Below are 14,337 nucleotides of genomic sequence, written 5' to 3'. Positions count from 1 at the left end.
TTGTTTCCTTACTCTATCTCTTATTATAATAGTGTCTTGTATCACTTTGTATATGCCTTATTGCCTGAATGCTATGTTACATGAACTTAGGATACGGTGTCTGCCTGTCTAGTACATCATGTTTCAGATAAATTTTTACATTAATTTAAAAGATTCAAGCATCATATTTGTATGAATAATGAAACGTTTAAAATGTACAAAAAAAATTTAAATTAAAATAAATTTTTTGCTATATGTTTGAACAATTCATTATTCATATGAATTTAATGCTTAAACCATGGTTCACAGGCACACTGATCTCTTTCAAAAATCGAAAATAAATTGAAAGATTTTTTTTTAAAGAAAGTAATAACAAAGATTTTTTTTTCAGTTATGGCATCACATTGTCTTTTCACATTTTTCATAGCGGAAAATTGAAAGTAAAGTAGTGAGATAATGGAATATAATGAGATTGAGAAAAGGGTAATAACCTATTTCTAAGAGGGGTACTGTTCTATAGAAGGAAAAGACTATTGGTGTGAATTGAGCATTAAAATCAGTCAATATGAATACTAATTTACCAGTTAACTTGTATTCATTCTTAGTTTTTTTTTTTTTTTGCCAATTTTGTGTTGAAGAAAATAAATAGTTAGCATTCATAGGACCATGGATTGGTACAAGTACTATAGTTGTAGGATTTGGGTAAAGTAGCATTTCCCATTGCTAAGTATACACTACTTGCTTTAAAGCTTAGGCCCAAGCTAACTTAGCAGGCCTTGGGATTTTCACACTTATCCTTGACTCCTGGCATGGATTTTTCTGAAATTTTTAGCGTTAAAAAAGGGGAACCGCTGGTTTGTCCATAAAATATGGGCCTCAGTTTACTGGGGCAGTTTCTGACCCAAAGCTATAAATGGTTATCACTTATTCCCAGCGAATACGGTACATTCTGCTATCAGCCCACCGTGGACTTGGGTTACTTATATCCTAAAAGAGGTAGTGTCTTTTACATAAGAGACCAGTTCTAAGTTTGTAAATATGACTGTTACATATTTGATTAAGTTAATTTTTTGAAAAAAAATAATGTATAGTTTCATGATAAAATAATATCAAAGTCAACTTAGATCCAACTTTGATATTACACTAAGCATTTCAATGCATGGAATAGATAAAGTGACTCAACCTGCAACGAAGATGTTGTAAAATTTAAATGAGAGAATATTATGAAATTCTATATCCAATAAATAAAAAAAAGATCTTAATTTATAAATGTGAGTACTGCATATTTAAATAAATTAGCTTTTTGTAAAGAGAGTAATGACTCGTAAAATATGCATCAGCAACACATCCATGTTGCTACTAACAAAGGTTTCATCTTATGGTAAGAAGTTCAGTCTTAACAACAGGTCATTTTGGGCTTGAATCTCTTGATTTTGTGCTGCTATTAATCTTGAATGTACAATTTCATAACAATCTTATAAGGTATAGGATAACCATTAAATTGAAAAATTTTCCATCATTAACTGTGTCTATCATTCCAACCAAGCAAAGCCTAAGCAAGCTACCTATTTGCAGATTCCTCATCAAGAACATCATACGGGTTTTGATATCCCCTCTTGCCTGTTTGCTTCCCCTTAATATCAAAACATTGTAGCCTCTTCTTTTCTAAAGAATGCATTATATACACAGCCAAATACAAGCCCTCACCATTCTGTTTCTGCAAGGAAAACATGAATCCTTTGGCAAAAATCCTAAAAGAAGAGAAGTTTATTATAGTTTTAATGACAGGTTTAATTCAACCCTCAAATAATCACATCATAAAATCTGTTACTCACTTCCTGCTTTTCCCCTTCTTCAAGAAGGGATTGAAAAAGAACATAAAAGAATCAACCAATCAAAGTGTATTAAGAATAAATAAATTAAACAAAGAATAAGAAGAAGAAAGAACCTAATCTCAAATAAAAAACTAAATGGCAGCTTACACCAAGGTAAGCTCATAATCATGATCATCTACTACCGTTAGCACCCCTCTCCCGCCGATTCTCGTACCTATATATACAACTCAATCCCACCAAAACCTCCACAATCGCAGCCTCCGTTTTCTCCAGATCCGAGAAATGCAATGTTTGCAACAATAAAACAGTGGGCTTTGCGTCTAGGCTTTGTTGCTCCAAGTTCCTTTCTTGCTGCCACCTCAACGTATCATGCGCCATTGGAGCCAACCATCCTATTATATCCTCCAAGGCATCTTTCCACCCTTCCGCCAAACCATGTTGCCCGTCTCGCTCCTCAGCATCCCTGCACCAATGGCTTTTCAGCTTCCCTCTCAGCGTGTGTTTCAGGCTTATCGGTAACATCTCGAACATCTGCTCCCGTGCTTCGTCGCTGATGATTGTCGTTGAGTAGAAGTAGCTCTCTGCCATGATGATTACGTTTGCGTAACGAACGGCAAGCCCTACTGCTCCTACAGTGTTCGATGGAGGCAATTGTATCAGCCTTTGGTTTCTTCTGTTATTCTCCTCATTGTTGATTTTGGTGGAGACTCTATCGGTAATGGTGACAGCTGAAATCCGGAAACCTAAGCCTTTCTCTTTAGAAGATAGTTCGCCGCTGTGGAAACGGGCGGTACCTGGTTTGATCCTGGGAGTTTTCATGATTGGACCCGATTTGGAGGCTTGTTTCATCATGTACTTATCTTTATTTAGAAGGAGGCAATAATTGGCCTCTGGATAAACCTTCATGTGCAAAGGTTTCGGGTTCGAAACATAAAGGCGCGTTTGAAAATGTCTGTTCCTGGTGGTGCGAGGCAGGCTTGGAACAAAGGGTTCAAAAATGATGCATATTCTGGCGTAAACAACGCAGACGATCCGAGCCATTAACCCAACGCTCCTATCAAATGTTTGGTTCCAAAGTGAAATCTGCCTGAAATGTCGAACCTGTTTCCTTTGGAAAGAGATTTTCTCGTTGAAGTAGTCAATGTTGGTCTTTTCTGATGATTTTTGCGGGCAGGCGTTTATCTTCCACTTCTGCATTTTTTTCTCTGACAATTCTAATTCGTTGAGGCCTATCAAAGATGCGTACAGAACAGATGTTGCGTTCGCGTATTTCTCCATCTTCTCAATCATCTTTCCAACGTTTCTGGAGTTATAATCAATCTTGGTGACATCAATAATTCCCTGTTTGATGTTGTGGTAGGCGATTTCAAACCTGTTAAGTTCCTGATCGATGCATTTCTTAGCCAGACGTGAAATTATGGCGGCAGCCTGATTGAGATCCTCGAGCTTCTCTTTACAGGCAAGGCCAAGAAGATAGCTTTCATCTGTCGAGTTCAAATACGCAACGCCAGGGGATTTCGTGGTACCTGTCCGGAGTTTGCAGACCTCATCGTCAGACAGAGACCTATACAGGGCGACGAGGCGGGACATGGTTTTGGCCGTCTCGAAGGCTAAGATTTCAAGCGTGGGAGAAGAAGAAGAAGAAGAAGAAGAAGAAGACTTCTCCTGACGGAAAATAGAGCACTTTTTGGAACCGGAGCCAGCTTTATCTACCCCTGCACTGAGCCACGCCATGGACGCCGCAATCATGGCGCTAGCGAATCTCCTCTTTCGAGTTTTTTTTTGTTGTTGATTTAGCAAGTGCCAACGTTGGGAATAGCTTCTGTTAATCTGTTACGCTGTTTTGGGTTGGTTGGTAGGGTTTTAGGGATAAATATGGAGCGGAGAGAAATGGGTATTTGAGGAGATGGCACAGATTTAGGGGGACATTTCCAAGCTTCTTCATTCGGACGCGCTTAGTCCCTTCCTCTTGTGCTTTCAGAGGAAGATACCGAAAATAAAAACAGAAACTATGAATTTCTTTTTTTGTGTGTGAAACAAAGGAGAGAGAAATACATGGAAAAAGAATTTTTTTCTTGGTCTACTACGATTCTGGCTTTACTGCCACGTAAGATTATTTTCTTTTTTTTTTTAATTATTTTGTCGGTTTTGGAAATTTGAAGGTTTGATATGAAGATGTGATTGATGAAAAGATAATATTATCACGATTGCTGTGAACATAAAATTATTTTATTGACAAGTTCAATGCAATAACTATTTATTAAAAATATAACATTAAATTACAGAATTACTTTTGTATATAAAAATATAAAATCGAATAAATTTATTTTCCTTTTAATGCAAATTTTTAAGTTTTAAGAAAGAGATAAAAATAGGGAAATAAAGAAAACTACAGACACTGCAGTTTCCTCATGTGACTATGTTTATGGATAAGGGCTGTGAGTATAATTTGTTCCTCTTTTGGTTCAATTATTATGTTACTGATTAGAGCCACCATTGGGTCCCCGAGAACAGTTTCCAAGCAAAATCATTTGAAGGTATGTACGTTTGACAAGTTCTTTGACTTGCTTGAGCCGTTGAGCTATGGATGAAAACACTTTCCCACCCAACTATCGTAGCCAGAAGAACCATTGTTTTATGCATCTGTAATCAATTGGATGGATGGACTTTTTGTTGTGTTGAAGCATAGTGTGGGAACGCTAGTACAAATATAACTTGCTGACAGGTTTTAATATTCTCTTCATTCTGTTTGTTCAATAATCATCAAAGTCGCGTCCTCTAAATCTTTAGTCCAATCCAAGTCTTGCTTTTGTTCTTCTTTGTTTGGCTTTTTCCCCCCTCTGGGGTCAGCTTATACTTCAAACTCCAGGACTTTAGAGATCGGATTGAATCAGTCAAATTACCAAGTCTCTAGAGTCCGTGTTTCTTCACTACCACTTTACAAACCTTTTTCCCATCAACATATGTAAGCAAATACAAGTTGGATCCTTGGATCCTTGTCGTACTTAATACGGACATAACTTAAAATCAATTGATTATAAACGAGAAATTATTAACATAATTTCGTTTTAAGAATATTTTTTTTATGTATACGAGACATGAATTTAGAAGATCCAAACCAATAAATGAGGACAATACTTGTTAAAAATGACATGTGAGAATACTTTTAATTTAATTGATGTAAAACTTCTTTTTATCACTGCTTTAATAAAATAAATATTTTAATGATACATTTTAAGTTTAATTATACTATTATTTAAAGGAATGATTGGGTTGTGAATGTCTTTAATTCCTGTTTCCCACTTAGAATTACAAGTTCCTATCATTGGATTGATGACACTTTTGCGGTAGGAAAGCAACTGGCAATTCCAATTCCGCGTTGGGTTGATTGGTTCAACCAGGACTGAAAAACTGAGTATGAAATCAATGTCCATGATGGGTTTCGTACTGTTACTGAAATAATTTATTGGGTTTTGCTAGTGTTTCTTTTCATGTTGGACTGAATTCATTTTTGTTTTTCCTATGGAATTCCTGAACAAGACCTTGAGTCTTTGACCATCCAACGACCTGAAGAAAAAAAATTAAAAGAGAAAGAAATTACCGACAATTATTTCTGATGGCAACTTCTACTGCATTGACACGCTCAATTGAGTACTAACAATAATTGAACTTCATTAAATTTGGTGAAGCTCTAGGAAACCTGAAGCAGGTCAATATCCTTTCGAGAAGTAACCCAGGAATCTCTTTCCTACTGTTGACCCAAACGAAGAAGAAAATCATAATGGCAGAATAATCAGGAACATGCATGTGGGCTCTCACTTTGCTAATTAACATTTTGTGCTATTTGTCTTTATATGTAAAGATATTTCCTACGTTTAGGGCAATAATTTTATGAATTTGAGGATTTTGTAACCAAGGAAAAAAAAAAGTAGCAAGAACACAGTTGAAGATTGAAAACAGGAAGGGAAGAAGCTTTCAATCTGGAATACTTGTGAGTAATATATCATTTGCAGGTTTGGGCCTGGGGATTGAACCTCAAATCCTTTAACTTAAAAATTAATTGGTTAATCTCCAATTACTACAACCAAAAAAATAATAATTGAATGTGATTGTTAATTAATTATATTATAATTGAATCATGATTAAAACCAAACATTTTGCTAATATTAATTTTCCCTTCTACTCACAAAAGAAAAATAGAAGACAAATTTCTTTTCCTATATGTTAAAGCGAAGATAATTTTGTAAATGATATAAATCATATATTGGACTTAGTTATTGACCATCTGCATGCATGATCATAATGGTCTCATAATGATTAATTGAGTCCAATCATAGAATTACTTTGGATTCTTGACTTGACTTTAGTTTGGCGTATGAGTAATCAATTTCCATCGACTTTAAGTACAATATTATATATATATTTATTTATTTATTGCTTCTCGTTTGGGCTTGGATTTATTTTCATTGATTGGGTCTTTGTATTTTGGGATTGTTATGCCCTATGATTCATTCTGCAGTACATTACTCTTAACAGCTAAAATTGGTACAAGGGTATAAAACCACGGGCCTAATTAAAATTTTGTCACTCATTAATCACCAGAAAGGCTAATGTACAGTTTTGAGGCAGCAGGGATTTTTTCAATGTACCAAAAGAAGATGTCTTCTAGAATATTATTAGTTCACAAACTTATCCTTTTATTTCTTCCATACGGCATACAGCCTTTGATTAATTTTGTTGTCCTTCAGTTACCAGGAGTTGATGAAAGAAAGCTCAGAGGATGCCCTTGTTTTGATCTAAGGAAAAGCTGATCAATGCATAACTTCCAGTGCCAAAAAATGATCAACTCTTGTACTGAAATTCTTGTGTTGGGTAATTTCCCATCTTCAACCTATAATTTATTAACTTCCAAGATTGCATGGTACTTTTCTCTCATCCCATACCAAATCATGCAAACATTTGAGAATAATGTGCATAAACAGATAAAAATGTTTGAATTTATTGCTTTAGACCCTTTGTTTTTATGTTTTTTTACCCCATTTTTGGACCCTTTCCTCCAATTCATTGGTCAATATATTTTGCAGGATGCTGAGGGACTCAGCCAAACAGGCAGGTTTTTTTATGATGTGTCAACAATCTGTAACAAAGAAGTTGCCCACGGCATGATGAAGTCTTTTAGTAATTGGGTTGGGTTGTATCTAATTGTAGTAACATTATTTGAGGGCTACCTAGGAGTTTAAGTTGCCTCTTGGAAATCAAGCAACAAGATTTTTTTTTTAAGATAAATTTTATTAGCTACCAAATGGATATATCATTGTTAAGTCTCTTTTTGTTGGGAAGCGATAAGAAACCAAATAGATCTAGTTTAACAAAAAGGCAAAAGCCTAACTCCAACAAGGAGGACCGCCAGAAAAGACAGTAAACACAAGCACAAATAGCAGTCAAAAAGCCTAACTTAATTGATCCTTTTCTTAAAGAGACAAAAGAAAAACAAAAAGAATTTCTCCAGGTTATTTCCATCAGGTTTCGTAAATACTAGAATTAAGCTGGCTACTCAAATTGCCAAATGCCAACTCAAGGACAAAGAGAGTTGGTCAAACCCAAAGAAGGGCAACACATTAACTAAAGATGGATCGGGAATGAAGGGAAAATGGGGACTTGCAAGTGCAAAAAGACTTTTATATTTACAGGGAGCTTTTGCCAATAGGAATGGGCTTTTTTTCTCCCTTGAGCAGAGACCCTTTGCGGCGGCTGTGTGAATGTTGGCACATTCTACGGAGGAGTCACACTTTCAAAGCGTTTGCAGCCTCTAATCTTGACCTGGATCAGGTTGTCCTCTCCATCTCCTCCGTTGATAACCTCGCAGCATTGTCTTCGTGGTGCCTGTTCATGCATATTTATTTTAACCAAAACGTGTCAGGCACCAATCAAATTTCAAGCACGATATAGATAAAGATACAACAGGTTGAATTCAATTCAAGCTAAGCCTTATCCTTTTTTCAGACTTGCACGGATTGCGCAGAGATTGAAGGACAGAAAATAATGCAGGAAATTAAGCTGATGTTTCCTTAATGCACTGTACGTGCACCCGGTTGTACTTAAACTTAACCCTTTTAACACGAATGAGGTCGTCAAATTGGATTGAAGTCGCTTAGTTAATGATCACTTTGTCAAATTTCCCCTAAGCACGTTAGACTGGTGGCCAACCAGATAGTGACAAAATGTTGATATTGACAGTAAAGAACTAGTGTGGAACCAACTTAGTCAGCTTTTTTTGGCCAGAGGGTTCGGTCGGGGTGTACCAACTAAGGTGCTAACCCATCTAACAAGTTAGCCCTGATGACCAATTCAAAGTGCACCCAACCCAACAACCACACAACGCTGAACCACGATTCTAATTTGATGCCACAAAGTTCTAGCCAACTAAATTTTGACAGAGAGAGAGAGGGAAAGAGGGAGTTCGCTTACCATCCTCCAAATGGCAGGGTTCAGCCTAGCACTTGAGACATGGAAGAATTGCACGGCCGAAGTAGGGGCATAGTCCGGCTTGTCACATTCTGTCTCTGACCCATCAACATATCTTATGTAAGTGGTTAGGGTCCTATCCCCATTAACCCTCTCGGCACGATCCAAGAAATATATAACGGGTCTCTCACACGGGTCTTGGCCAACGGGTCGGGTGTTGAAAATGAAGGGCTCGTCGTTCCAACTCCTCCATGATTTAAACGTTAAAAATGCCGTTTCAAGCTTCTTAGCCGTAACTAGAGATGGATACAACTGCACAGTGTAGCCCCAAGACACTGAAACAGACCAATTACGCTTCAAATCATAACAGAAACTATGCTGTAGGGCCCGACTCGGATCCTTTTCATAAGCACTAAGTAGCTTCTTGATTGAATAAATCTGGGTCCTTCCTGGAAAAATGGATTGAATGTAGTCTAGATGGTGAAGGGACACCAATGGCGCCAGAGGATGTGCCGCCAGTAAACCATAAGGGTTCCCTCGAATATCAACCTGTAATTATAAACAAGTTAATTACTCAGTTAACAATTACTTTCATGACAGAATAATGAGGATTAACGTTAACCTGATGGAAACCAAGCTCTTTAGTGACAGGAATACCAATCTCGCTCATGCAACCCTGAACTTTTTGATCGGACCCATAGAACGACGCGTATCGATCAATGCAGCCATCTAAAACCTTAACAAGCTCAGCTGCTAAAGGGTAGCTTATTGCAAATCCACCGCCACCGTAGGCCATGGTATAAGAGTGTATCACATCTTGCTCAACGCTCTCAGAATTTCCACCAATGTAATACATTTGATTATGATCATATTTGTTTAAAACAGTGACCAAATTTCCCAGGAAAAATACCGTGTCATCATCTCCCATCACGAACCACCTAACGTTATCCAATCCAAGCTCGAAGCTTTCCTTGACTATACGGGCTATCCGAACAGCTGAGCGTGAGCCGTACCAGCTTGTGTACTTGAACCTGGAAGTGTCCTGGGAGATTTTATACGGAGGGGACGTCGGTGGCAACTTTTCATCATTCGGAGGCTTCTCATCCAGCCAAACAAACCCGCGGGTAACGTTAGGTCTCCACCACAGTTCGCAGTAACGGCGACGCTCGTTCCAGGTCTTGGCTGAGCCACCGATGCCAAACTGGATGTGGAACAAATTGGTCCTTTCATAAGTCTGACTGGAAATGTTCTTGGTAATAAACTTTTGGTGATCGGAAATAATGACAGGGTTATTGCAGTTGGGAGAAGGGGGCCACTGGGGTTGGCTAGAGAAAACAAAGTACACAGACAGAGAGATTGAAGCAACTAAGAAACTAGCTAGAATTGTTTTTAATAAGAAAAAGTATGAACCAATGGGTTTGATTGTGATCGTCGGCCAAACAAGGAACTTCCATGTTTTTAACGGGTCCACCATTGTCTCTCTAGTAGATGACATGCTTTCTTTCCTGCAAAGAACCAAATAAGTAGAGAAGAAAAGTGTCGAGTTTCCGAAACCGAAGAACAAGTTAAGACTTTGCCAAATCCCCTGAAAGTCTCCGATGATTCCTTTCAAATTTGAGTTGGGTGATTTCGTTATCCTTTTAACGTAGCCAGGAAATTGAACTTTAAAGGGCACCAGAGGGTCTTCTCTCTCTCTCAGCTTCTTATTTGTTCCCTCTTTTTTCTATTTAGGAAGGAATTCAAATCCATCCAATCGATTCAGTATTGCAGAGAGAGGCTCATGCCTTGGGAGCTTTAGCCCGATCGGTTCCCATTTGGATCACGTCTCGTTAACTCTCTTTCACGTGAATTACAATCAAGATGCCACAACTTTCCTTTCAGGGATAGCATGATTTGAGCTTCGCTTCCCCTGTTTTTGAGACAGAACACCAAAGGATGGCTACCACCGAATCCTTGGGCTTGGTGGGAGATGGCACTTGATCTTTACTAGGTCATTTGTACTTTATGATGCTCGATATTCTATAGACTTTGGCAACGCATGATGCGAAATTAAACAAGTATAGGTCCCACGGAATTATATTTTATGTATTAATTATATTGATATTTTAAATACATGACAGTTTTGTGTCTTAAACATATCAATTTATTTAGTTATTTGTATTATCTTGCCAGCACATATATCTCATTTACCAATTTAGTTAATCATGTTATCATGTTTATCTGTTTATCCGTCTTATATAAGTAACTCATATAAATTTTATTTAATTTTATTAATATATTATTTCTATTTTATAAATAAATTCTATAACACAAGAACGATATAGGATAATGCCTAGGAAATCTTCAATTTTGATATCTGGTATTTTATTTTGCTGACGGATTATGGATATTATTTGGATTCTATTATGATCCTCTTATGTTGATGTTTGATGTTGGATTTTATTAGGCTTTTGCTGATATTGATGGATGTTTCACATGCTTGATAGATGTTAATTTTCTACTATAATTTTTTTATAATTATTTGTTTTAAATTTCAATTATGGAGTTATATTTTATTTGTATGTATGTTAAAAATTAAATTATTAACAAAAAAATTAATTTAATCATATTAATCGTTTAAACAAGTTATTGATCGGGTAGTATAAAATTTAACCTGATTTGTTTAATAAACATATTCTTGTACGTAATTATGAACTTTATATGTTTAATTAATCATATCATATTCACATTTATCATACTACCTTTTAATATTTTATATTTACACAATAAGATAAAACACGCGAACATGAATTTTCAGATCTTATATTCTACTAAATAACTTATTGGCGGGATCATGTATATAGCAATAACTATTGTTCTAGTCTCTTAATAAAAAAATTGCTACCTAATGATATATAAATTTTGTTCTTTCTAGTTGACTTATTCTTCTAGTGTCTTGACCTTTGTTTTTTTAATAATCTTCCTCAACATCTTTCCTTTCCCGAGCTAATGTTTAATTTATTGGAGGCAATCTCATGCTGACAAAAAGAGTATTTGATGAAAAAATAAAGAAAAAAAAAGGGGTTTAGGGTAGTCAACTTCAGCTAATTATATTTAATACCATTTAATTTAATATATAGTTCTATGTACTTTAAGTACAAGTTGTTTGAAAATTTTTTGTTATCCTAATTTCCTTTGGATAGGAATGTGAGTTAACATACAATGCACCATGTGGTTGTTGATATTAAATTCATTTAACAATTAACTTTAATACATTATCATTTTCTTAGTCTAGATCTATTTATAATATTGGCATTCTATTTAGATTATTATATATATACTAGAGAAGTATTATGAATATTGGAAAATTTTTATCATGTTCGTTAAATTATAGCTTAATTTCCATAAAGCGTATATGTAAATTAATTTTAATATTAGTAAGAAAAATTACAACATAGAGTAACTTTTTTGTTTACTTATCATTAAATCATAATTGATTTTTCTTAGTGAAATGTTGATTGCTTATCACTATTTTTAATTTATTATTACTTTTTGATTGATTATTAAATAATATACATATTCTATCAATTACATAAAATCCTTATTCATTAGATGACTTTCTTAATTCTATGATTTCCTTGTTTTGTTAAATTATTTTAATTATGTACAACCAAGTCAATTTATTGCTCTATTTAATTTTTTTTTATTTTATGAGACCTAAAAATGAAGTTAAATTATTATCATAAGAGATAAGATAAATTGCTATCTATATTGTGTTGGGTAATAAATTCAAAAAAAAATTTAAACTATATTTTAGTTGTTTTTATCTTTAGTATATGAAAGCTAAGTTTATTTAATTATTTAGATTTCATTGCTTGTTTTGAATTTTTTTAATGAAACTTCTACAAAAACCAATTATTTTCCTAAGACATAAAATATTCATTCATAGTTATTAACTAATTACCTTAAGATTGTCATCAACATCAAACTTTTATTTATAGCATATGATATATTAATTTAACCATGCAAACAGATTAGATAGTAATGAAAAACTCTTGAAGGATCCTTCAAAAAAAATGATAAAGAGAAAAATAATTATTCAAAGTTAATAGCAAAAGGGAATTAAATGATAAAAAAAATAAACATTCACAAAAAGGGGAAAAAAGGGGGGGAAAACAAAATTTTTTTTATCTACTTCAATTCGAATATATGAAGTTAGCTTTGGTTATAGCTAAATTTAAATTTTATTTAAACAATTGAGTGTAATAAAGAGATCAAGATTAATAAGAAAATAGATAAATAAAATTTAACCAATGTTTAATTTAATAAGAAAATTTTACTTTAATACAAGGACTTAAATGTTAGTAAAAAAATATAAAATTTAATGAACATTCTTATATTTTATAATTAATTTTATAAATTTTCAAAGAAATATACTTAGTTAGCTACTTGTATTTTTAGAGTTGGTACTTTTATATAATAATAATAATAATAATAATTGATCAAAGTACATGCATTTTGAAATTATAAAACTCTTTGCCATTGATAAGAGCATGATATCATCGAGTGATATGGATTTGCCATTGATAGAAGCATAAGGTAATTAATTCCCAAGCTATAAAAGAAAATGAGGAGAAAAAAAGAAGAAGCATGCTCCTATATGTTTCCATTATAATCAAGAAAAATCTTACTCTTTTTTATCTTAGGGAAGCTAGCCTTGATACAAACTAATTAATTTTAGAATAGAGGAAGAGAATGTTGATGGGAGGAATACCATTATGAGCCTTTATTAATTTGCTTCACTTAATATGGGAAAAGAATTGCCAATTTCTCAATTTCTTTTTTAACGTTTTGCCTATAATGTTGATGATTCAATTCAACAAACATTTAATTTGGGTGTTGAAAAGCCTTAAATTGCAACTAAATCATGTTCATTATAAGGCAAAACTATGAATAAGGAGCTTGTAGAATTGATCTATTATATGATCAGCTTCCTGGAAGCAATGAATCTCATATCTTCAAATTCTTGTATCTTGTCAGAAGAGTTTTGCAAGTTTAGCTTAACTTTTTACTCATATATCCCAGTATGGTGATCAACAAGTACAAGGATCAGATCATGAAATCAGCCAGTCCCCAGGATAGGATTATGATTAACTTGTTGAAAGAAATCAAAATTTAATCTTCTTTTATACAAGAGATAAACAGTGGAGAATATTGAAAGCAGCATACATACACTTCTTTGGGAGTTGGTACTACCCTTCAATGGAAGAAATTCGTGAGAGAGAGAGAGAAGAGAAAGCAAAAACCTTTTTATTTGGATGTCAAACACCATCTTCACCATAAATTTCAAAAGCACTCTCTGGTACTCTTTTTCGTCTGATTCTGATCAGGGTCGGGCCCTAACCGTAGCTCGAGATCCAATACAATCTGAGATGTCGAACCATGAATCAGCCGCAAACTCTCCTTTTCACTTTCGCCGCTGGTCTTGATAGCATCTTTGCCCCCAGGACTGACACTGGCACTGGCACTGGCACTGCCACCTTCATCTTCCCTGGAAAGTTTGCTTGGTCTTCTAGGACTCGAACTTTTCTCTTCACTGGATTCTAGTACAATTTCAGAAACCTGGGAATGATCGTCAGGTGGATTGATCGTCTTTAACATGTCCAAAGAAAGTATGTTTTCCTCGGAGGATTCTCTGAGCTTGGCCCTGTCTTTTCTGTGGATGTTCATGTGACCTCCCAGCGCTTGTGCGCTTGAGAAGCCCTTTTTGCAGAAGGAACATGTATAAGACTTGGCTTGGCCTGGAAGGTCCTCCAAGCTCCAAACTATTTGGTCGGACTTTTCTCCTTTTGGGTGTTTTGTCTCCATTTCCAAGCTTGAGAGAGAGAGAGAATAGAGATGAAAGAAAGAGTGGAGCTAGCTAGGTGGCTCAAACAGAGTCAACTAGACGGGTTATGAGTGATGTTTTTATTTAGGGACTTAAGCTCCGGGCAGGCCTGATGATTACTTTCATGCATGAACATCAAATTTTTATATGGAATAACGAATGAAACAGACCGAAATATCCTTTATAAATGGT

At 35.0% G+C, this 14,337-nt stretch overlaps 3 protein-coding genes across 3 annotated transcripts; all 3 read right to left on the bottom strand.

Annotated features, from left to right (window-relative positions):
* Positions 1-1,717: 1,717 nt before the first annotated feature.
* On the bottom strand, positions 1,718-3,763 carry LOC110420658 (protein PSK SIMULATOR 1-like). The gene has a single exon (XM_021434036.2). It carries the CDS (start codon positions 3,561-3,563, stop codon positions 1,986-1,988), a length of 1,578 nt encoding a protein of 525 aa, XP_021289711.1. The 5' UTR covers positions 3,564-3,763; the 3' UTR covers positions 1,718-1,985.
* Positions 3,764-7,262: 3,499 nt separating this feature from the next.
* On the bottom strand, positions 7,263-10,242 carry LOC110420566 (glycosyltransferase (DUF604)). Its single transcript, XM_021433927.2, has 3 exons — positions 8,902-10,242; positions 8,283-8,828; positions 7,263-7,697 (listed from the first exon to the last, which is right to left on the bottom strand). Exons 1-3 carry the CDS (start codon positions 9,772-9,774, stop codon positions 7,587-7,589), a joined length of 1,530 nt encoding a protein of 509 aa, XP_021289602.1. The 5' UTR covers positions 9,775-10,242; the 3' UTR covers positions 7,263-7,586.
* Positions 10,243-13,596: 3,354 nt separating this feature from the next.
* Positions 13,597-14,126, bottom strand: LOC110420871 (uncharacterized). The gene has a single exon (XM_021434259.1). The coding sequence runs from the start codon at positions 14,124-14,126 to the stop codon at positions 13,605-13,607; it is 522 nt and encodes a 173-aa protein (XP_021289934.1). The 3' UTR covers positions 13,597-13,604.
* Positions 14,127-14,337: the final 211 nt, after the last annotated feature.

This window comes from Theobroma umbraticum, unplaced genomic scaffold, assembly GCF_002168275.2.
Source record: "Theobroma umbraticum cultivar Fairchild unplaced genomic scaffold, ASM216827v3 scaffold_86.0, whole genome shotgun sequence".
NCBI classification, from domain to species: domain Eukaryota; kingdom Viridiplantae; phylum Streptophyta; class Magnoliopsida; order Malvales; family Malvaceae; genus Theobroma; species Theobroma umbraticum.
Note: the sequence above shows the minus strand (reverse complement) of the source record. Positions and strands in the feature narration are given on the sequence as shown.

Coding starts and splice junctions, on each gene's coding strand:
- LOC110420658 (XM_021434036.2), bottom strand. CDS start 3,563: ATGATTGCGGCGTCCATGGCGTGGCTCAGTGCAGGGGTAGATAAAGCT.
- LOC110420566 (XM_021433927.2), bottom strand. CDS start 9,774: ATGTCATCTACTAGAGAGACAATGGTGGACCCGTTAAAAACATGGAAG. Junction 8,829..8,901: donor AAGAGCTTGGTTTCCATCAG/GTTAACGTTAAT, acceptor TTATAATTACAG/GTTGATATTCGAGGGAACCC. Junction 7,698..8,282: donor ACCCTGCCATTTGGAGGATG/GTAAGCGAACTC, acceptor ATGCATGAACAG/GCACCACGAAGACAATGCTG.
- LOC110420871 (XM_021434259.1), bottom strand. CDS start 14,126: ATGGAGACAAAACACCCAAAAGGAGAAAAGTCCGACCAAATAGTTTGG.